Below are 23,289 nucleotides of genomic sequence, written 5' to 3' on the forward strand. Positions count from 1 at the left end.
AGTTTGATGACTTTGCCCCAAAATAAGGTTTAAAACTCCTTTTTCCCCACAGGTTATACTTTACTACGCATGCACAAGGGTTCACGACACCAACTTCATTTACGTCTCTATCCAGAATGCCGGTGTTGTGCAATAATCAATGTCAATATTGTTCTCCATTATTTAAATATAAGCAGGTTTGCACTTTATCAGTAATAACATGGACATGAACATGGACATGCCACAAGGTTAGTGTCAACACAGAAAACATTACATCACTGGATAGGTTTTTTCGTTTATTTAGAGAGTAATTTTATGTCAGCTGAATGTGCGGAACGCATTTCAGAGAAGATAAGGCAACGTATTTTAGCACAATTCACACCCAGCGGTAATTCAGGAAAAAAAAAAAAATCTCCGAATGCTCCAAATGAAACTTTGGTCTTCCGACCTTTTACCATAATGTCGTTTTATTTTGATTAATATGCGTGCGGGAGAGAGAGCAAGACAGCGCTTAATTTGGAGACGGTGAAGTCTTGTTAACACTTTTGCCTGGCTCCGAAGAGAGAGAGAGAGAGAGAGCGCGCGCACGCGCGACCAGGGCGCGCTCTCTCTCTCTCTCTCTCTCTCTCTCTCTCTCCGCTGTCGCAAAACCTCAACTGTGCGCATGCGTCAGTGGAACCAGACGATAGGCTTAAATGTTTCCCGGCTTGACTTTTAAAAGCAGATGATTGGCTTTCCAGCGGGAGGGGCGGGACATGTGCATACAACCGCCATCTTTGCCGTTACGGGTTTTCCTTATATAGTTGTATTGAGGATTGAGGAAGTGGCATGTCTCTTATATAAATTGTCTCTGACTGTAGTCTTGCTTTTTTTTGTCTCTGTGTCAGATCTGCCGTGCAAAGGCAAAAGGCCGTAACTTTTTGGTCAAAAATGAGTTATTTATATTTTTTGGCACATTCAAGACCTCCTTTATCATGTGGATGAGTATCTTGAATCAATTCCGTTGTTTTTTTTTCGAGAAAATAACAGTTGTCTTAACAGTACTTCCAAAAGATCTCTGGAGATGGACTTGTAACCTTGAGATTGTTGATATTTTTCCACAATTTTGGTTCTCAAGTCCTCAGACAGTTCTCTTCAACTCTTTCTGTTCTCCATGCTTAGTGTGGCACACACAGAAACACAATGCAAAGTCAACTTCTCTCCTTTTTATCTGCTTTCAGGTGTGATTTTTATATTGCCCACACCTGTTACTTGCCCCAGGTGAGTTTAAAGGAGCATCACATGCTTGAAACAAACTTATTTATACACAATTTTGAAAGGGTGCCAATAATTTTGTCCGGCCCATTTTTGGAGTTTTGTGTGAAATTGTCAAATTTTTTTGTTTTTTTTTTGTTTTTTGTTTTTGTTTGTTTTTTGTGTGTGTGTGTTGTTCCAATACACACACAGGAAATAAACGTGTATAGCAAAACATGTGTAATTGCAATACTTTTTTGTGGGAAATACTTCATTTTCTGAAATAAATAAATAAATAATATATTTATATTTATATATATATATATATATATATATATATATATATATATATATATATATATATATATATATATATATATATATATTTATCTCAATGAGGCAGCTACAAGAGAGATGTCGTGAGCAGAGGTGACCATTGTTTATCGCCTTTATCGAATTGACTTAGGCGTTCGATCTGGTCAGCCAGAAAGGCCTCTTCACCCTATTGCAAAGGATAGGATGCCCCCACAAGCTTCTGAGGATTATCATCTCTTTTCATGATGATATGCAAGGCATTGTCCAGTACGATGGCTCTTCCTCAGACCCATTCCCTATCAGAGGTGGAGTGAAGCAGGGCTGCGTACTCGCTCCAGCGCTCTTCGGCATCTTCTTTTCCTTGCTGCTGACCCACGCCTTTAGTAAATCAGAAGGCATTTACCTCCACACTCAAACTGATGGAAACCTGTTCAACACAGCACGCCTCCGAGCAAAAACCAAGGTGCGAAAGGTTCTGATATGCTTTTCGCAGATGACACTGCCTTGACTGCACACTCCGAAGAAGCTCTACAACAACTTATCAACCGCTTTGTGGATGCCTGCAGAGATTTTGGCATCACCATCAGTCTCAAAAAGACCAACATAATGGGCCAAGATGTTAGCAGCATCCCGAATATCTCCATTGCTGACTACACCCTCGAAGTGGTAGATAACTTTACCTACCTTGGCTCTACCATCTCCAGCAACCTCTCCCTGGATGCCAAGCTAAACACTCGGATTGGTAAGGCAGCAGCAGCTATGGCCCGCCTAGCAAAGAGAGCTTGGGATAATTCCATGCTGACAACACATACCAAGATGAGGGTGTATCAAGTTTGCGTGCTCAGTACTCTACTATACAGTAGTGAAGCATGGACCCTGTACTCCCGGCAAGAACGCAGACTCAACTCATTCCACCTGTGCTGCCTCAGGAAAATCCTAGGCATCACCTGGCAAGACCGTGTCCCAAACAAGGACGTTCTGGCCAAGGCGGGAATACCAAGCATGTTTGCATTACTCTCCAAGAAACACCTGCGCTGGCTAGGCCATGTCAGTCGCATGCAGGATGGTCGTATACCCAAAGATCTACTCTACAGCGAGCTTGCTACGGGCTCCAGACCAGCAGGAAGGCCTGTTCTTCTCTACAAAGACGTTTGTAAACGAGACTTGAAGGCAGGCAACAGCAGTCTGGGACGCAGCAGCTGCAGATCGCTGAAGATGGAGGCAAGCTGTCGAAGCAGGCATCAAAGTGTCGGAGAAGAAAAAAAAGAGTACAAGTGGGAAGAGTGGAGAAAGCACAGACGGCAGAGGGTTGCATCCGCAGATATAGCACCAACAGATCCTGACCCAGGCACATACTACACCTGCAGCAACTGCAACATAGCCTGCCGCTCCAAAATTGGACTATACAGTCACAGCAGACACTTTGATGCTGCATACCAACCACAGAGACTCCTTGACGCATATTCCATTGTCTCCAGAGACAGACGGATGCCAACAACAACTATATATATATATATATATATATATATATTAGGGCTGTCAAACGATTAATCGCGATTAATCGCATCCAAAATAAAAGTTTGTTTTTACATAATATATGTGTGTGTACGGTGTATAATTATTTTCTATATATAAATACACACACATGCATGTATATATTTAAGAAATATTTGCATGTATATACTGTGTATATATATTTATATTATATATAATTTATATTATATATAAATATTTTATATATAAATAACATATTTTTTAGAATTTCAGTTATTCTGAAATGTTAGTAATTCACCACTTGCGGGTAGTTTGGTAGAATTAAATGTCCTTAATCCTTTATATCCGCAAAACACGTGTGTGGCTCTGATATCTGTCTCTTATTAGCAATCGTGACCTGCTTCATACCACAGTTATGTTAAAAAACATGAATGTTTTCACTCATCCATCCATGACAGCAAGTCCCATCATTCCGCTTATCACTGCGTCATCAACCTACGCCTTTGTTACTGTAAGAGGTTAGCGACCCCTTGCGGCGAAAACATATTGAAAATGCGGGGAAAAAATGCTTCTTTTTTTTTTTACATATTGTAGCTTTAAATGTCTTCGGTTTCTTTCCCTGTGTACATGTAAGCAGCTTTCTCTACCGTGAACGAGATTGTTATTCCCTAATGCTGATGTGCAGATCAAACTTTAAATTTGAGGTAGACATATTTCTCTCGGTTGTTTAGTTTCCTTAACTTTATATCGTGGTGCTGTGCTGCAGAACTAGGGGTTCCCTCAATATGTCATACTCCAGGGCAGGATTCCCCCATGCCGTGGGGACATCATAAGCTTATCATGGGTGAAAACACTTAACGTAGCTTAATGGACTAATACAGTGATATAAAAGACCAAACTCGCACCTTATTGGGAATGTAGGCTATACTATATAGGCTACAGGCAAACAGATGGACTCAGAATATGAACGTAACATGCAAAGTTTCACGCTAAGCATTTCTTAGTGAAATACTGGCACAAAGTTGGCTTTACATTGGACATTTGATATTCACAAATTTAGGGACCGTCTCTAAAGTTACATACAACATTGAAGAAAATGACTTAGTCATAAAACCAACTGTAAAGTGTTAGGTGCCAGGCATGATTCACACCTTTTAGATGTTTTGAAATTTAATCAAATAAACTGTCAAATCATGTGTAAAAATTTCAATTTTTTCACTAGGGCTCAAACACAAAATAATAGTTTAAAATAATTAAACTCTATAGCATTTGAAGAGAATGACTTGCAGTCAAAACCAACTGTAGAGTGTTTATGTAGGCATGATGCACAACTGTTTTTTGCGTGCAACACCAATCAATAGCAAACCATTTATGTTTTTATGACTATGCTGTTTGGAAATGACAATCACATTTACTTACATAAGTATTTATTTCTCGAAAAAAGTTCAAACAGCAGCTTATAACGGTTTGAATACTTTCTTTATGAACGAACAACTAAAGTCACAAGCCTGTATTCTGTTATCATGCTTGCCATGAATATCACCTATCAGTACATATCAAAGACGCCCAAAAAACTTGAAAGTATCACAGTCGACAGCGTGTTCGTCATCAGTCAAATCTTAAAGGGGACATGTCATGCTAAATCCACTTTTTTAGCCCTTAAATGCATTTTGTTGTATATTTTTAGTGTTTAGAAGTATAGAAAATTTTAAATTAGTCTCTTCAGGTGTTTCGTTGATATCATTATATTCTGTTTTGGCCTTATTTTTCAATCTGTTCCGATTTTTCTATTCTCTATGACGTTTTGTGAACAATTACGTCACAGTATTTGCCGCGGAACTGCCAATTAAGGACATCGACTACCGGCTCAACACGTCGAGCAATCCGCTATTTTTATTTCTCGCTACGATTTTGTAGTCCAAGCTCAAAGATGCAGAACTTACGAGAGGGTAAGTCAAAATGTTCGGTTGTTGGATGTAGTAACCCACACGCTTTATTACACCGTCTCCCAGCATCAGAACCTCTTCGAAGTGCCTGGTTGAGTTTTATTTTTAACGGAAATGTACCCATAAAGTCATTTTTGTGTGCGCGAACGCGAAGCACTTCAAGGATAACTACTTCAGCAACAACAGGGTTTTTCCTGCATTGAACTTGTTTTAGCGCCCGCCAAAGCTATTTTTTTTGTCCCGCCAAAGTCTTATTTGATCGGTGAGTAATGTAGATGAACTGCCGCGCTTGTGACAGGGCGCATGTTTAACTGAAAGAACGAGCAGAGAGAGAGACCCGGTTGCACGCGTGCGCTCTCTCTCTCTCTCTCTCTCTCTCTCTCTCTCTCTCTCTCTCTCTCTCTCTCTCTCTCTCTCTCTCTTCCGAGCCAGGCGAAAGTGTAAACAAGACTTCACCGTCTCCTTCACTGCTCTCTCTCCCTCGCACATATTAATCAAAATAAATCGACACGGTGGTAAAAGGTCGGAAGACCAAACTTTCATGTGGAGCATTCGGAGATATTTTTTTCCTGAATTACCGTGTGAATTGTGCTAAATAAGTTGCCTTATCTTTTCTGAAAAGCGTTCCGGGCATTAAGCTGACATAAAACAACACTTTAATAAAATGAAAAAACTATCCAATGATGAAATGTTTTCTGTGTTGACACAAATCTTGGATGTCCAAAAGTTTCTGTGCCGCTAGATAATCGTATCTCTGCTATCAAACTACAAAAATGGCCGAACGGGGTGGAGTTGAACCGAGTGTCACCTCTACAACCTGGAGAGGGGGCGGGGTATGACGTGTCTCATTTGTATTTAAAAAGACCGCACCAAAACGAGTTGCTCTCAGACGCACATCAGAAAAGGGGTAGAAAAGGGGCCTGTGGAGCTATAATAATGAGGAATTCAGACCCAAGCATTGCAGTTCCGCTTTATATAGACCACAAATGTATGATTTATATGTAAAAAGGAACGATTTAAAAGCATGATATGTCTCCTTTAATTAACAGACAGCAACTTTTATACCTGAATGGTATAGACCAGCCCACACAAATATGCAGTTCCAATGGAAGACAGTCTTAAACCTTTACATGACACTCAGACATATGCTCATATCTTTGTCTCTGTTATTATAAAACAAAAATGAAAACGCGTTTGCCCATACGAGACACTTGTGCTGCACGGAGCGGTTCTTTCACTGTATGACGAAAGTTTACAGAGTTTGGTGATAGAATGCGGTTGTCACTCCCATAAACTGTGTGTGAATGCAACCATATTAAGGAGTCAAATACATCACAACCATATTCTATGCCTGTGTGAACAACCATAGAAACCTCTGGTGCTCAGATACAAGCAGCTGCCTAGCTAGTTTGTGGAGATGGTGAAAATAAAGAATTCAGAGGAGCATGAAACATTTCTGGTGACTGGTGACTGGACACACACACACACACACACACACACACACACACACACACACACACACACACACACACACACACACACACACACACACATACACACACACACACACACACACACACACACACACACACTGAAGAGGTTTTAAGCTGTTCAGGTGGAAACTTAACCTCACAGTAAAAGCCCTGCATAATTAATTCCATAATGAGACTATTGTTTGTTGCCTTTTTCTATTTTTTAATTTTCTATGGACCTAAATAATGTTATTGTTATTGAAATGTTACTGAAAAAAAAAGGTTTTTAGTAAATTAATAGTAATAGTAAAATATTTGTTTTTTCATTGGCTCTTTCAAGAAAATGTATTAATGAAAAATGAAAAAAAAAAAGTTATTTGGTGAAAGAAGGTTCCTGACCCCTCGTCTATCGAAAGGTGAAGCTTTTTGTGTTTGACTTTGATAAGTGTGCATTACATTGCTTCATATTAGGATGTTAATTTCTCACAGTTGAAAGCTCAGCTGGAGAATGTAGCATCTGTATGGGGCTTATGGCTCCCATTACACCTTGCATTAACATGCAGTTTGTATTCAGATAGTATCTGGACTTTTTTATATTGCATCTCCAGTGTCAGAAGAGCTCAATAAGGAGAAGGTTTTCTCTTGTAAGACAAACTTATAAATCACAATTTGAGCATGTTTGACTTCTCAATCTCTGTAGCACAAGTGGGATTTCAGAGTGGAACAGCTTTACGGATTCTTGTTGTTTTTCACTTTCTCTCTTCAGAAGTCTTCTGCAGATGTAGAACCAAAGATGTCTTTGGCTGATCGGATGAAGATCTTGCAAGAGAAGGAGGAACAATGGAAAACTAAAGGCAAAGGAGCTTTTAATGACTCCACCCAGTTCTCTGTTGCTGGACGAATGGCTAAGAGAGGTGGGGATAAAATAATTTTCCTAGTTTGTAGCCAAAGACTAAGCTTTGTGCAGAGACCTGAACTTTTTAAAGGTAAATGCACAAACCAAGACACTTGCTGCATACCATAATTCCTGCACATAGGAAATTTTAATGTACATTCTGTGGTTCAAGCAGTTACAAGAATGTTTTCATGTTGACTCATCTGTTTCCCATCAGGCTTAGTGTCACCCAACAGAGAGGATGTTCCCACCATCCTTAGCAAGAAGGCCAGCAACAGTACACCAGTCAAACCATTAGAAGGTATAAGTCTGACATCTTCTGTGACCCTGTTTGAATACTCATTTGCATCAATAATGTACTGTCAGGGCCATTGTCTCTACAAAGTGTTCTTCATTCATGCCTGGATATTTCCCTCGAACAGAAATCTCCACACGTCCTGATGCTGAGGGAGATAAAAGACTGGACAAACTGGAGTCCTTCTTAGACAGACTTCACAATAAAGGTTATTCATTGAAATACTCTAAATAATTTGCAGGTTAATGCATAATATAGTTGTATGCAGTGATCTGTTTCTCTCTTCATTTAACATGCAGGCACAGGCATGAAGAACTCCACCATCGAGGTGATGGAGGAGAAAGAGAAGGAGGTGATGACCCTGGATGACGAAGAGACGTTTGGGCGCTTCTACAGTAGCTTATCACCCACCACTCTGAGCTCCAGTGTACTGCTAGGCGAGGAAGAAGACTTCAGCATCCTCCTGTCAGACACGCCCAAGTAAGATACTGCTCTAATTTCTAGGGATAGTTAACCAACAACCCCAAAATTCAGTCATCATTTATAAACCCACATGTCGTTTCAAACCTGTATGACTTTTTTTCTTCTGTTGAATAGAAAATAATTATTTTGAAGAATGCTAGTAACCAAACTGTTTTTGTTACCATTGACTTCCATTGTATGGACAAAAAAACAGACATTTCTCAAAATATCTTTGTTCTACAGAAGAAGAAAAAAACAAACTCTTTGAGATGCTGCAGTCCATATTTGTCTCTTGTAGTAATATTTTTAATAAGCCTCTCTTGGACACCTATATAATATGAATTATGAAGTGATCATCTATGGCAGAGGTTCTCTGAATTTCTGGGGATTTCTACTCAACTGTTTCTTAATTATTGTACTGTATATAAAAAATATGCATTTATATTTAATAGCCATCAGATAGATCTGTACCTATATAAAATATGCAGTTTCACTTGTGCTTAAAATATGAAGTGAAAAATTGTCTGCAACGTGGCCTGGATGCCAATGTGACAATTCCTTGTGTATCACAGGGGGAAGTTCAGCAGAAGCTGAGATAAGGACCCACGCAGTCACAAACAGGATCACGTCAAGATGTAAAAACGGAAATGCAGTTGACACCAAGTCGATGTTTATTAAAACTTGTTTACAAAATGTGCAAATAAATCGTGTTCAGAGCGTAATTTAAACAAAGGTTATTAATAAAAACATTCTTAAAACTAGCACAGTACAGGTACTAAAACTGCACCAACTCTCCTCAGCAACAATTGAGGCTGGAGTTTTTCTGTGCTCAAGCAGCGCTAACGATAACCTACTGTTTCTCATGCTCAAAAAACAATCCGTCTGCAAGTGCCCTATTCTACTAGTGATGGCTCCGTTGAATACAAACATTTAGAATGTAGTTTACCAGTTAAAGTCCCCCTGTAGTCAATCATTTTATCTTTAATAACTCACACTCACATTTAACACTCACCTTTGATCATAAAAATGACATATTTAAATGTTTTTTCCTTAAAAAAAATAAAAAATAAATAAATAATAATATGTGTATATATATATATATATATATATATATATATATATATATATATATATATATATATATATATATATATATGTATATATATGTATATATATATGTATATGTATACGTGGTTCTATGAATATGCAAATTAGCCCCGCCTCCACTCACTCACACCAGCTCAGAGATCCACTCGTTGATGATCACACTTTGATGTGATTGGTTACAAGGTAGTTTGAGAAACACCAGCGATTTCAAACTGCTTTTTTGAGACTGTCCTTGGTTAACTGCAGTTTTAAAGTCTGCGTGAACCGGAAGTTGCAAATTACTTTTCTCCAGTGTTGTGACGTATCCAAGTGAAGCGGAATATTGAGCAGAGGGCAGGGTTTTACTTTAGCGCTCCTCCTCTCCATCTCTCGCTCATAGCAGACTAACGGTGTAAGGGAATGGTTAAGCATTTTCAACCCAAGCCGTCAAACTGACGTCATCAGAAAAGGAACGCCATTCCAGACCGGAAGTAACTTTTCAGATTTTGATTAAAGATTACCACGGCAAACAGTTTTTTTCTGTGTATTAACTTGCACGGATTAATTGTTCACCACAAGACTAGTAATATGCGCTAACAAAGTTAATAGGGTCAATTTTGATTTCACGTCGACTTTAAGGAGAAAATACTCAGCAATCGTGACTTATGAATTTGCTCATTGTTTGTCTTAAACCATATTAAAAACACCACATAGACATATAAACAACATTAAAAACTTGATTTTCACCACAGGGGGTCTCTAAGCAATTATGCCTGTAATATCCTAAACTCTATATCTTTCTTCTGTAGGCAGGGTCTATATTTCAAGGATGTGGGTGACTGCATGGGGTTGCAAACCTTTTGGAACCCAAACAGTGGTTCACATTCCAAATATGGTTAAACAAGTACTGCTCTAATGTGTTCATTCTTGCTTTCTTGAATGTATTCTTGATTAATTGCAGACTAACATCAGCTGTTGAAGAACATAAGCGTTCAGTGCGGCCCTGCAGAAGAACCAAGAGCTCTAGAAACCCTCTCCGTGCCCTGGCAGCACGAGACGACCTCAAACAAGCTTATACTGAACAGAGACTGAATGTGGCCTCCGTGGAGACCAAAAGGATACAAATGGAGAAGAGTACGTTTGTTAGTTACATTTTGTGGTGCATTCATGCAATGTTTGCACCTCTTTTATATGTGGTATTTCACCACAAAGATCTGTGTTCCAGCTTAACCTGTTAACCATGTTCTTTGTTTAGATTAAAGGTACTCTAAGCGATGTCACGTGTTTTTTAGGCCAACATTTTTTTTTGTCACATACAGCAAATATCTCCTCACTATCCTCTAGCTGCCTATCCCCTGAACACACTGTAAAAAAATGCGGTCTCTGTAGACAGCCCAGACTCCACAAACGGCAAGAAAAACAAACTGGCCCAGCCTGGACCACAAAACATAACAAACAGTGTTCCAGCCAAGAACCGACAAGAATGATTTGGGGGTGGGGGTTTGGGGGGTCAGTTGGTTGACGGGATGAGGAGGAGGGAGGGTCGAGCTAACCTCAATTTTTTTGAACACTCAAATACTTTGAACGTCAACAAGAAGTGACGTCACCCAACATCGCTTAGAGCACCTTTAAGACTCAAACAGAAATTTCTGAATTCTAAAAATCTCATGGTGACATTAATTTCTACATTTGAGTCAGGAGTTTTGAAAATGAAAAATGTCTGAAATCTATCTCAGTGTTCGCAGAGAGGAGGGAATAAGACATTGTGTAAGCTTCCATGTTACAGTATGCAAGTATCGCTTTACTTCCTTCTAAAGATTCTGAGGCAATAACTGTTCAGCTCCTCCTTATATGGCGAGAAGGAGTAAAGAGAAATCTCCAGTTTGCATGCTTGAACGTTGTTGGCAAATCCTACGGTTTGGCGTTATTCAATAGGGCTTCAGTGTTACTCAGAGAAGGAGTTTCACCACTACTAGTGACGCAATGTAGATTGAACTGAAGTTGATACCTTTAATATGAAATACAAGCCTCTGCTGCATCCATGAAGAAAAAAATTCCTTGGCCCGAATTCATGGAAATATTCTTAAGAAAGAAGTTAAGAAAGCTCTTAAGACAAATTCTAAGAAGGTTGTAAGAATGTTCATAAGTCCAACATCTTAATTTTTGACAGAAAATTACAGGCTTTGGTGTCAGGAGGGCTTTAGGTAGAGATTTTAGGAGGGCTTTAGGTAGAGATATTCCTCTAACAAAATCCAAATATTTAGCACTTTTTACTGTACCGTTCTTTTTAATGAACCGTTGAACTTTACATGTAGGACAATGCACACTAAGCCACATTGCGCTTTCAGGCCATTTCACAGCACTTTTTACTAGTGCTGCCCCCTAAAAGTCAACTAAATGTTAGTCAACTAAGTCTCCCTGATTTTGCATAGCGCCCCGATGCAAAATCTTTGCCGGCATCAACGCATACTTGAATGCTTTCCACCAGTGGTGGGCTAGGGCATCCGTGGACAGCTTGAATAGACAGGAGATGTCAATCTGCCCACCTTCAAAAGGCTATTTGCGAGCTTCAACAGGGGACACGAGTTGATACCTCCTTGATGATTTATGCATGCCATCATAATCTGACAAACGGAGCATAAAAACACACGAGCAAGTTGAACTGCTCTCATTTCTAGACAGTTTATGTGTCACACCCTCTCTGTGTGCTTCCAGACACTGAAAACCGGTCTGCCATCACAAAGGGCTCCCAAGCTCATGCTTGATGCAACCATTGTGACAGTTTTCGCGTCTGCACACCTGTCCCATTGTTACGGCCCGTTTGTACAAGGGCCCTTTGCATCTGCGGGTTATCAGGTTGCGCAGCAGACCCATGTGCCAAGCATGAAACGATACATGGTCTTTTAGCCAGAGCTAAAGCGTGCTGCAATGAAGCAGGCCCAGCCGATATACTGTCGCAGCTGCAGCTATCAGCCCGTGTGTTCTTTTAAAGCATTTCAAAAAGAGGGTTTCCCCTAATTCAAACATTGTGAATAAATTAATTATGACCTTCCAGCATTCAGGTAAGAGGTGGGCTCTCATAGAAATGGAATTGAGACTCACGCCCAGGAAAGAGCTTAATTTACTGAACATTCCTCTTTTCTTTGTTACATTGTAGCAAATATAAAGTTAATTGGTTTCTCTTCTGTCTTCAGTGGCCAAGCACTCAAATTTGGCAGATGCGGCTCTGGCAGGTCTGGCCAGCAAAGAGAACTTTAAGAAAGTCAATCTGCGAAGCGTGAAGTCTACAGAGGTGGTGACCAATAACAGCGCTGTGCCTTTTCACAAGCTCATGCTTATCCACATTAAAGGTGAAGCGGTCAATGATCATGCAAAATATCAGTCTGAGTTTTTGTCCTAAATGTGCATGTTCTGCTTTTAATCACTGGCTTTTAACACTTGTCTGTTAATTCATGCAGGCCGCAGGCATGTTCAGGTGCGTCTGGCTGAACCCAGCGCCCGCTCTCTGAACAGCGGAGACTGCTATCTTCTCATTACTCCCAAACACTGCTTTTTCTGGAGTGGAGAATTTGCCAATGTCATCGAAAAAGCTAAGGTACTACCACAAAGTAAATACAAATCCAAGCCTATTCTATATATAACAGGGTATTACAGCAGTGTTATTTTAGCATTGTTTATATACTCTTGTAGAATTTATTAATATTTTGAATTAAATATAATTTTTTATATTTTCATTTTTCATTTTAAATCCTTTAAAAATGTTTTCTTCTCTTAAAAAGCATTTTTCCCCATCATTTTATTAGCTTTAAAGGGTAACTCAACCCCTGGTCAGAGTCTGACTCCACCCCACTGGCAATACGGCGTGCACCTGAGACCTGTTTCAATAGTGCACGCTCTCTGTAGGCATGTTCACATAAGCAGATGAGTTGCCATGAGAACGACTGACATCTCTATCTATTCATACAGATTACATAAACTGAGAATATTTGTTTTCGTTTTGAATTAGATCATTTAATAGCAGAGACTTAAATGTTTATACAGATATATTGCTCATGCCTGTGTGACTAGTATTCGCTGAGTTTAGTTTAAGTTTAGAGACGTACTCCAAAAAAAAAAGTTCACGGAGACGGAGAGGCAGAAAGCATACCCTGTTTTTCTTTATTTTACAAAAGCACAATGTTTTGTTTCGATTGTAAGTGGACACATAAAAAAGTATTTTAAGTCTATTTTGCTGCCCTGTGAAAAAATTCAGCAAAACGCGCCGGCGCGTTTTTCGACCCCCGAGGATTAACTTTAGCCTAATAGGAAAGAACATAAATTGTGACTAAAAATATATGCTCACTCACATCAAGACGCCGCTGTAGTGATGGAGTCCATGCAGGAGGAGCAGTGTTTGGCACTGCGTCGCTTTTCAGCGTGAGCAGTGCTGTTGCAACCAGCAACACTACACCTGTGTACTGTACTAAACTGTACTAAATACAGATAAAGCTAAAGCTAAAAATTAGAGATGCACCGATTACAATTTTCTAGGCCGATTCCGATTTCCGATTTTTCATTGAGTTTGACCTGCCGATACCGATTTTAGCCGATTCCGATTAAATTTTTTTCTAACCACTTTACAGCACACACACATTTATTTTCGATCTTTTCTTTAACCCTTTCACGCGTAAGTTTAAAATATTCTAACTTGTCACCCCCAGAGTGAGTTTTTTCAAGCCGAACGTTCCCTTTAATGTTTCCATGGCGACGCGTCACGCGATACACCGCAGCCACAATAATACTGTATGACAGATGTGTCGCTTTTATTTCGCTTTTCCTTTATTCAAAATATTCACAAACTTGCTTACCATGTCATCAACTAGCCTATCTGATATTCCGATTCTCAAATACGTGTAAGTGAGTGTGTCTTGATCTATAACAAGCGTGCCGCACAAGCCCTGAAAAGTGAAGCCAAAACGTCTCGATCGCCCCCCAGTGACTGGTCCTAGTATAGGTCATAAGCCCCGCCTCCCCGTGTTATTCAACGGGACGCGAGACCAACTAAACAATTAAATTACACTTCAAATATCTTTTTTCTAAAGGTGGTTTCTTTCATTTGCTGTCGTTTTTATCACGCTGATGCAAGTTCAAGTGTCTGTTTCAAAAATAAGTTATTTTTTAGTTAGTTACGTGATGCGGTGGTGTAACGTCATGATTGACAGCTGTGATTGACAGGTTCTCTGAGCGAAGTAGTCACTGAAGCACCAACGGACATTTTTTTCGGGATCTTCGGAGGACTGAAGAGATTGTGTTTACTTTATTTTAACAAGCCTCTTGTCGTACTGCAATCAATTTTTTAAAAAGTGTGCAGAATCCACTCTCCCTGAGTGCATTCTGCGAGAGTGAGGGCGGAGCGTTGATTTCGCGGCTTTACTTCCTGCTCACTACTGCGCAGGTCTGGTCCCGAGATCGCTACTGCGCAGACTCAAGTTCCAATATGTCAGCGCCATATCGGGACTCTGGCGGCTTCAGTTCTCATCAATGGAAGAGAGCGAAGGGGCGTCGTCCATCTTTTTTTACAGTCTATGATCTATAACATGAGATGGGCGCCGCAATGTTGTCCTGCTGTCAGACGGATTTACAGCATGTGAATTCATCAGTTTCTCCCGAAATAAATGCAAGAAAGTGGCCGGTGAACTGAGAAGAATAGAGTAAACTTTATAGTTACTTCCACTATGTTTGTCTGATATGAATAACACATGTCGGCAAATTATATTTGAATAGATTGTTATTGCTGATTCCACAGACATCAGTGTGTATTTTACAAACTAAATGTATTGTTTTACTCGGGCTTATGTGTATTTAAATATCTGAAACCTAAAATAAACATTATGAGGTTGAAAACACTGCTTAGTTGTGATATATGAATATGACAGCGCTGAACGCGTCCGACTCTGGCTCAGCGCCAGCCAACGCGCGAAAGCACAGTTGAATCTGGCAGTTATGCGATGTTACTGAACATTGTAAATGTGGCACCACCGTAACGTTACTCTCAGGGGGGGCACAGAAATAAAAATCCCACATATGAGACCGTACCGCTCAAAAGGTTAATCATGCGGCGCCCGAGTGCATTTGACCGGCATAAAATCGGCATATGTCAGACTGACCGGCCGGTCGCCGGTCATGGCCGATCACGTGAAAATCGGCCAATTCCGGTCACCAGCCGATCAATCGGTGCATCTCTACTAAAAATCTACGCTAACTTGAAGCTATCCTAACTGATGCAATACTATGCTACTAACTAACTATGCTTCTAACAATACTACACTAACTGCTAATTAACTACCTAGGCTACACAAAATAATCTAAATAACTATATAAATGCTATGCTAACTAGATGCTAATATACGCTATCCTGATCGTTTTCAATACTCGCAATTCCAACTCCTGACTCCCTACAGTGGTTTTGACGGAACAAGATGTTTTTATAGAGGGGCTGCCAAGGGCGTGGTGAGCTGGTGCCCTCTTACGACACAGGGCACCACAACTTCCAATAGGAAAATTCAACTGTAGTAACCACATACAACCTGAAGAGGGCAGCACTCAGACGTTTTTACACCATATATTTTAGAATTAAAACCCTTTATACCCAAATGTCAGTCCAAGTTTTTGTGTACTTGTACCAAATGTACTTGAATCAATGAACAGCACTAATAAAGCCCCAGTCTTACAGATCATTAACTAAAAAAAGTTGCTTTAAGGTTTAGTTACCCTTTAATGTGTTTGTATTTGTTTTAGTAATTTTAGTTCTTCAGCTCAAACTTATTTATTCCAGTTTAGTTGCTATGGCAACACATTGAATTTTGTGTCTTTTTAAGTTTTCCATCTATTATTTATTTCAATTTATTTTTTATTTACCGAAAATTATTTTAAATAGTTTTATTTATCAGTAACAACAGATGAGATTTTTTTAAAAGTAGTGACCCATTCTCTCTCTCTGTGTGTGTGTGTGTGTGTGTGTGTGTGTGTGTGTGTGTGTGTGTGTGTGTTTGACATTTGACATTGTGGGGCCATTTGGTCGGGCCCCATGAGGAAAACAGCTTATAAATCATACCAAAGTGATTTTTTTTTTTTTTTTTTTTTTAAATGTAAAAAAGTTTTCTGTGGTGGGTAGGGTTAGTGTAGGGGGATAGACTATACAGTTTGTACAGTATAAAAATCATTTTGTCTATGGAAAGTGAGGATATAAAAACAAGTTTGTGTCAAATTGTGTGTTTGTATATCAGAGCTCAGAGATGGCTCAGTACATCCAGACGAAGAGAGATCTGGGCTGCAAAGCTCCTCAGATCACCGTGCTGGAGGAGGGAATCAACACAGAGAACCGCTCGGCCAAAGAGTTCTGGAGTCTGTTGGGAGGAAAGACTGAGTACAGAGGTACAGGCACTTACAAAAACACTTATCCAGGCCCTGCACAGATGTTGAAATGACAATATTTCACTCACCTTAAACACACATTCATGTGTAATTTTCAGAGGTGTGGACTCGAGTCATGTGACTTGGACTCGAGTCAGACTCGAGTCATGAATTTGATGACTTCAGACTCGACTCGACAAAATGTACAAAGACTTGCAACTCGACTTGGACTTTAACATCAATGACTCGTGACTTCACTTGGACTTGCGCCTTTTGACTCGAGAAGACTTGCTACTTCCCATGAAAACTGGGGAAAAAATGTTCACACGGCCGCGCCGCTCTCAGTTTATCTGCATCTGTGAAAAAATGTGCACCACCTGTATGCATGTAGAGAGCACGCGCGCTACCTGCACGACATCCAATCACTGTAGTCCCACGTTGTTTTGATTCGACAGCATAAGCAGGCACATTGCAAGACAACCAAAGAAGCGCAACAAGCAACAACGCATCCCAGCTAACACAAATACGTGACTGTTACGTAACTGCAACGTAATCTGGTGACCAAACTTTCGTCGTGGCGACGTAACTAGTTACGTCGTGGCAACCGGAAAAGTGAAATTCCTGGATTCGTTGTCACGACGTAACTTTGTAACGTTGTCAGTAAGTAACGGCGACGTCGTCGCAACGTTGTGAATCGACAGTCGTGTGTTGGTAACCAGTTGGTCATTTTAGTTTTAATAATATGGGCGGACATGCAGTGGTCTAATTTAACTTGTCCTCATTGGCCCAAAACTATTTTAGAGACTTTTTCAACGACATATGAACGATACAGACTCAAAATTTGGTTAATTCAGTTCATTTACTATAGAACAAAGCACAAACAGCAAAAACAGTATGCAAACAGGTTATACATTTAAATGAACAAGGTTTTCCCCAAAAGCTTGAACATCAAACTACTCCTACACATCTTCATTTCGGTGGCACTAATAACAAAGCAAGAATAAGAAAAGAAAAATGCAAGAAAAAAAAGAACAGTTGAGTGTTTTCCCATTTAACATTTAAATACACAAAGCAATTAGCACTGAAAGATAGAATCTGTATAAGAAGACAGTTTTGTTTAAAAATCGCTCATATATTTTTCTAAACATTTTCACAAAGTTATGGTTGTGGCAAGTGCATTATTTCCTTTTAAAATAATTTGATAACTTCATGACATGTATCACTATATTCTATAAAACCTTAGTTTGAAATCATTTTTTTGTACATTTAATAATACATATTATTTTGTTTTTCTTCTTCTTAAAGTCATGATTACAATGTCCATTTTTTAACTAGGAAACTAGGCCTATTTATGATTATTCCTGAAGGCAGCATTAAACCCCCACATTGTCAGGTGATGGTGCAACTAAGAAAACAATTTAAAATGGTGTCTTAATAATAAAAATAATAAAAACTATGCCATCATTTTAGGTTTGAAGCCTTTCATATAATTGTTTTTTATAAATATCAGTAGTTTTAAAGCTGTTGAGATAATTGAGAAACTTTTGTCCAGCAATTTGTATATTCTCAAATGTTATTATGAATTTACAAGGTAATAACAGTAAACATGATAATGCATCGTCCAGAGGAGCCTAACTGATCTCTTTGGCAGAGTGAAAAAGTTTGTAGAGCTCTGATAAAATACTGATAAAAACTGCTAATTTCAAGTATGGGTAGGTTGGTGGTACACTTTCCATGTCAGGTGGTACAACTACAATACATAATATTTTTGTTGTACCACCTGTAATGTGCCGGAGAAAGCAGGCGGAAGCAAGGATCTAAGCGCAAGTTTTTAATGAAATAAACATAGAACAAATAATAAAGAACTTCAGGGAAAAAGAAACAAAACCACGAGCATGACAAGACTAGAAGCAACCCTTACATGTACAACAACTGACAAAGTAACACGTGAAACACAGGGGCTATAAATACACAGGGACCAACAAGCTAAACAAGATAACAAGGGGGTGTGGCTAATTAGAAACACCTGGGGATACTAATAAACTAGAAAAACTACAAAGGACTACAAAACATGACACAGAACAGGAAATAACTAAAGTCCACACAAGACGAGGGAAACACAAGACAGGAATCATGACAGAGCCCCCCCTTTAAGGAGCGGATTCCAGACGCTCCACACAAAATAAATAAAGGTCAAGGAGGGTGGTGGAGCAGAGGTGGAACGGGGGAGGGATGGAGGGCCAGGTCCGTGGAATTGAAGAGGACCTAGAGACTGTGGCAAAACGGGAGACCAGGGCGGAGCAGGCAGTGCAGGCGGCCAGGGCGGAGCAGGCAGTGCAGGCGGCCAGGGCGTAGCAGGCAGTGCAGGCGGCCAGGGCGTAGCAGGCAGTGCAGGCGGCCAGGGCGTAGCAGGCAGTGCAGGCGGCCAGGGCGTAGCAGGCAGTGCAGGCGGCCAGGGCGTAGCAGGCAGTGCAGGCGGCCAGGGCGTAGCAGGCAGTGCAGGCGGCCAGGGCGTAGCAGGCAGTGCAGGCGGCCAGGGCGGAGCAGGTAGTGCAGGCGGCCAGGGCGGAGCAGGTGGCCAGGGCGGAGATGAACCTCCAGGCGGCCAGGGAGGAGACGAACCTTCAGGCGGCCAGGGCGGAGACGAACCTTCAGGCGGCCACGGCGGAGAAGATCCTTCGGGCGGCCACGGCGGTGAAGACCCTTCGGGCGGCCACGGCGGTGAAGACCCTTCGGGCAGCCACGGCGGTGAAGACCCCTTGGGCGGCCACGGCGGTGAAGACCCTTCGGGCGGCCACGGCGGTAAGACCCTTCGGGCGGCCACGGCGGTGAAGACCCTTCAGGCGGCCACGGCGGTGAAGACCCTTCGGGCGGCCACGGCGGTGAAGACCCCTCGGGCGGCCAGGGCTGAGACGACCCTTTGGGCGGCCAGGGCGGAGACGACCCTTCGGGCGGCCAGGGCGGAACAGGAGACCACCCCTCTGGCGGTCCTGGTGGATCGGGCTGGTCCGGAGGTGTATTGCCCCCCCCCCAAAATTTTCTTGGGGAGGCTCCCCGGTAAAGAGTCCTGGACCAGCGATGAAGAGGGCTTTGAGCTGGGCAGGACCAGCGGCGAAGAGGGCTCTGAGCTGGGCAGGACCAGCGGCGAAGAGGGCTCTGAGCTGGGCAGGACCAGCGGCGAAGAGGGCTCTGAGCTGGGCAGGACCAGCGGCGAAGAGGGCTCTGAACTGGACGGAACCAGCGGCGAAGAGGGCTCTGAGCTGGGCAGGACCAGCGGCGAAGAGGGCTCTGAGCTGGGCAGGACCAGCGGCGAAGAGGGCTCTGAGCTGGGCAGGACCAGCGGCGAAGAGGGCTCTGAGCTGGGCAGGACCAGCAGCGAAGAGGGCTTTGAACTGGGCAGGACCAGCGGCGAAGAGAGCTCTGAGCTGGGCAAGACCAGCGGCGAAGAGGGCTCTGAGCTGGGCAGGACCAGCGGTGAAGGCTTTGAGCTGGGCAGGACCAGCGGTGAAGGCTTTGAGCTGGGCAGGACCAGCGGTGAAGGCTTTGAGCTGGGCAGGACCAGCGGTGAAGGCTTTGAGCTGGGCAGAACCAGCGGTGAAGGCCTTGTGCTGGGCAGGACCAGCGGTGAAGGCTTTGTGCTGGGCAGGACCAGCGGTGAAGGAGACTCTGGGATGGCGTGAAGCTCTGGATCGGCAGAAGTGACGTGAACAGTCTCTGGATCAGCAGAAGTGACGTGAACAGTCTCTGGATCAGCAGAAGCGACGTGAACAGTCTCTGGATCAGCAGAAGCGACGTGAACAGTCTCTGGATCAGCAGAAGCGACGTGAACAGTCTCTGGATCAGCAGAAGCGACGTGAACAGTCTCTGGATCAGCAGAAGCGACGTGAACAGTCTCTGGATCAGCAGAAGCGACGTGAACAGTCTCTGGATCAGCAGAAGTGACGTGAACAGTCTCTGGATCAGCAGAAGTGACGTGAACAGTCTCTGGATCAGCAGAAGCGACGTGAACAGTCTCTGGATCAGCAGAAGCGACGTGAACAGTCTCTGGATCAGCAGAAGTGACGTGAACAGTCTCTGGATCAGCAGAAGCGACGTGAACAGTCTCTGGATCGGCAGAAGTGACCTGACTCTTCTCCACCTCCCCTACAGTGAAGGGGGAACCACAAAACTGCAGGACAAAGTCAATGTACTGTACCAGGGTCCAGCTGGGGTCTTCCTCTGGTAAATTTAAGCTAATGTCCTGTTCTAGTCCACTCCAGAAACAGTCCTTCAGCCTAGCCTCGTTCCCAGGAACGAGATGACTATAAAAAAGGAACTCCTCCACATAACTTTCGATGCTGCGATCATCTTGAAAAATAGAACAAATTTTGCTCAGTGGGTCCCAGCTAGTACTTGCTAGATCCATAGTCGGTCAGTTGTTCTGTAATGTGCCGGAGAAAGCAGGCGGAAGCAAGGATCTAAGCGCAAGTTTTTAATGAAATAAACATAGAACAAATAATAAAGAACTTCAGGGAAAAAGAAACAAAACCACGAGCATGACAAGACTAGAAGCAACCCTTACATGTACAACAACTGACAAAGTAACACGTGAAACACAGGGGCTATAAATACACAGGGACCAACAAGCTAAACAAGATAACAAGGGGGTGTGGCTAATTAGAAACACCTGGGGATACTAATAAACTAGAAAAACTACAAAGGACTACAAAACATGACACAGAACAGGAAATAACTAAAGTCCACACAAGACGAGGGAAACACAAGACAGGAATCATGACACCACCTGACATGAAAACTTAAATTAGTTTAAACACTTTAAAATATCATTTAACATCTGAAAATTGTTCAAACACATTGTCTTCGTGAGTGTTGATGTCATTAGAAGTCTTCCCAAGTGAGGCTGGAGCCTGGATCCGAACTGGAGCTGCTGTAATCTCTAGTAAAATATGCTGAGCATCCTGAGATCGAAACAAGGAGACAACAGGAGAAAGATTAGCATTGCTGCTGTTCATATTATTTCAGGCAAAAGATGGTCATGTGCACTTTTTACTATTTCATCACATAGTGCAAGATTATGAGATGTGTTAATTGAATGCTTGACCAACAAGATGTGTCTTTAATCTAGATTTAAATTAGGAGAGTGTTTCTGGGCCCCAAACATGATCAGGAAGGTTATTCTAGAGTTATTCCCTTACATTCTATTAATAGGAAATCATCTGATATTAATGAGAAGACATGGCCTAACGAGTCAGCATTTTAATATTTGAATACTATACATTCTTACAATGTAAACGTCCTAAACATTTCTGAGTATTATCAATGTTGAAAACAGTTGTGCTGATTAATCTTTTTGTGTAAACCAATGTAAGTTTAATCCATTTTCTTTTTTCTCTCTCCAGGATTCATTGTTAAATAGACCCAACATATATAAACAGTAGTTTACACTACTGTTCAAAAGTTTGGGTTCAATAGCGTAAAAAAAATAATAATAACAAAAAATCATATTTTATTCAGCAAGGATGCATTAAATTGACCAGAAGAGAGAGTAAAGATTTCTGTATCAAATAAATGCTTTTTTTCTTTCATTCATCAAATAACCCTGAAAAACACAAAAATATGAAGCTGCACTGCTGTTTTTAACACTGATAATAATCATAAATGTTTCATCTATGGTTTTAGTTTTACTTATTCACTTATTCATATTGCTCATACAGTGTCACTTAAGTTTGGATGTCAAAACTTTATTAAAATAAATTAAATAAGTAAATGTAAATATGAGAATTTAAAAAAATAAATAACAGATGCATGGTGATATACAGTAGGTGACAAAATATTGTGAGAAAATGGATATGAAGTTATTTAATGAGCTTCCTCACTTCACCTGTTTCCAACTTCTCTGGCAGCAGCTTTCTTCAGAAATGTTGAAGTCGTGGAGCTTCCCTCTGTTCTAGAAGGATTATTTTGTTGCTGCTGAAATCACAGAACTATTTTGATCAATTTGTGTTAACCATTGACTAGTTTCAGCCAATTTTCTCACTCCATGTTGTGACGTCATCGAGTACGTTTATGTTAAATACATACGTTTATGTTAAATAAATTAGCTCACTTCCAAACTAACTTATTTTTTACAAAACTATCAAAACCTCTCATCTACCCATAAGATGTGATTAAAAGCCTAAACTTTCATATCAAAAGCTCAAGCTATGAAGTTAGCATAACGTTACCTCTTCTGAAAACGGTTAAGATGCTAACGGACTTTTTCGAAGACACTAAACCATTTCTATAAAGTAAATATTCAACAGAAACATGTCAATTACAAGTAAGAGAAGTGTCAAGAACAGTTGTGTGTATTATTTGTGTGATTTTAGAGACTAAACTCACCTGAAAGCAGTGAAAACAACAGCGAGAGACGGAGATCTGCTGCTTTGTCAGTTGCAGTCAGTGGGGCGGTCTGTCGGTTTCCATGGCAACTCATCTGTTTGAGGGCGACTCGAAGGTTCACGAGCACGCCCATTAAAACCTCAAAGCCACGCAACATTTATAAACATCTAGAATTATAACCTTACTTGAATAAAATGAGCGTCTTTCAAACGTATGGAATACTAAACAAACAATTGAAACAAATAAAATATTTCATAGAAATGCAGTCTGATAAGATGGTAATGAAATTACGGGCCCGTGACGTTGCAGTTCCGTTGCCAGTAAGTCATGAAATTACCA

At 41.1% G+C, this 23,289-nt stretch overlaps 1 protein-coding gene across 2 annotated transcripts in view; it reads left to right on the forward strand.

Annotated features, from left to right (window-relative positions):
- svild (supervillin d) overlaps positions 1–23,289 on the forward strand; it is a 181,994-nt gene that overhangs the window by 134,185 nt on the left and 24,520 nt on the right. For both annotated transcript variants that reach the window (XM_079852048.1, XM_079852049.1), the window contains exons 9-16: positions 7,206–7,353; positions 7,552–7,635; positions 7,757–7,837; positions 7,929–8,109; positions 10,139–10,311; positions 12,372–12,527; positions 12,636–12,772; positions 16,443–16,590. In XM_079852048.1, coding sequence (XP_079708174.1) covers positions 7,206–7,353; positions 7,552–7,635; positions 7,757–7,837; positions 7,929–8,109; positions 10,139–10,311; positions 12,372–12,527; positions 12,636–12,772; positions 16,443–16,590 — 1,108 coding nt within the window. The remainder of the gene's footprint in view (positions 1–7,205; positions 7,354–7,551; positions 7,636–7,756; positions 7,838–7,928; positions 8,110–10,138; positions 10,312–12,371; positions 12,528–12,635; positions 12,773–16,442; positions 16,591–23,289) is intronic.

Source organism: Squalius cephalus (assembly GCF_949319135.1).
Source record: "Squalius cephalus genome assembly, chromosome: 19".
Taxonomy (NCBI): domain Eukaryota; kingdom Metazoa; phylum Chordata; class Actinopteri; order Cypriniformes; family Leuciscidae; genus Squalius; species Squalius cephalus.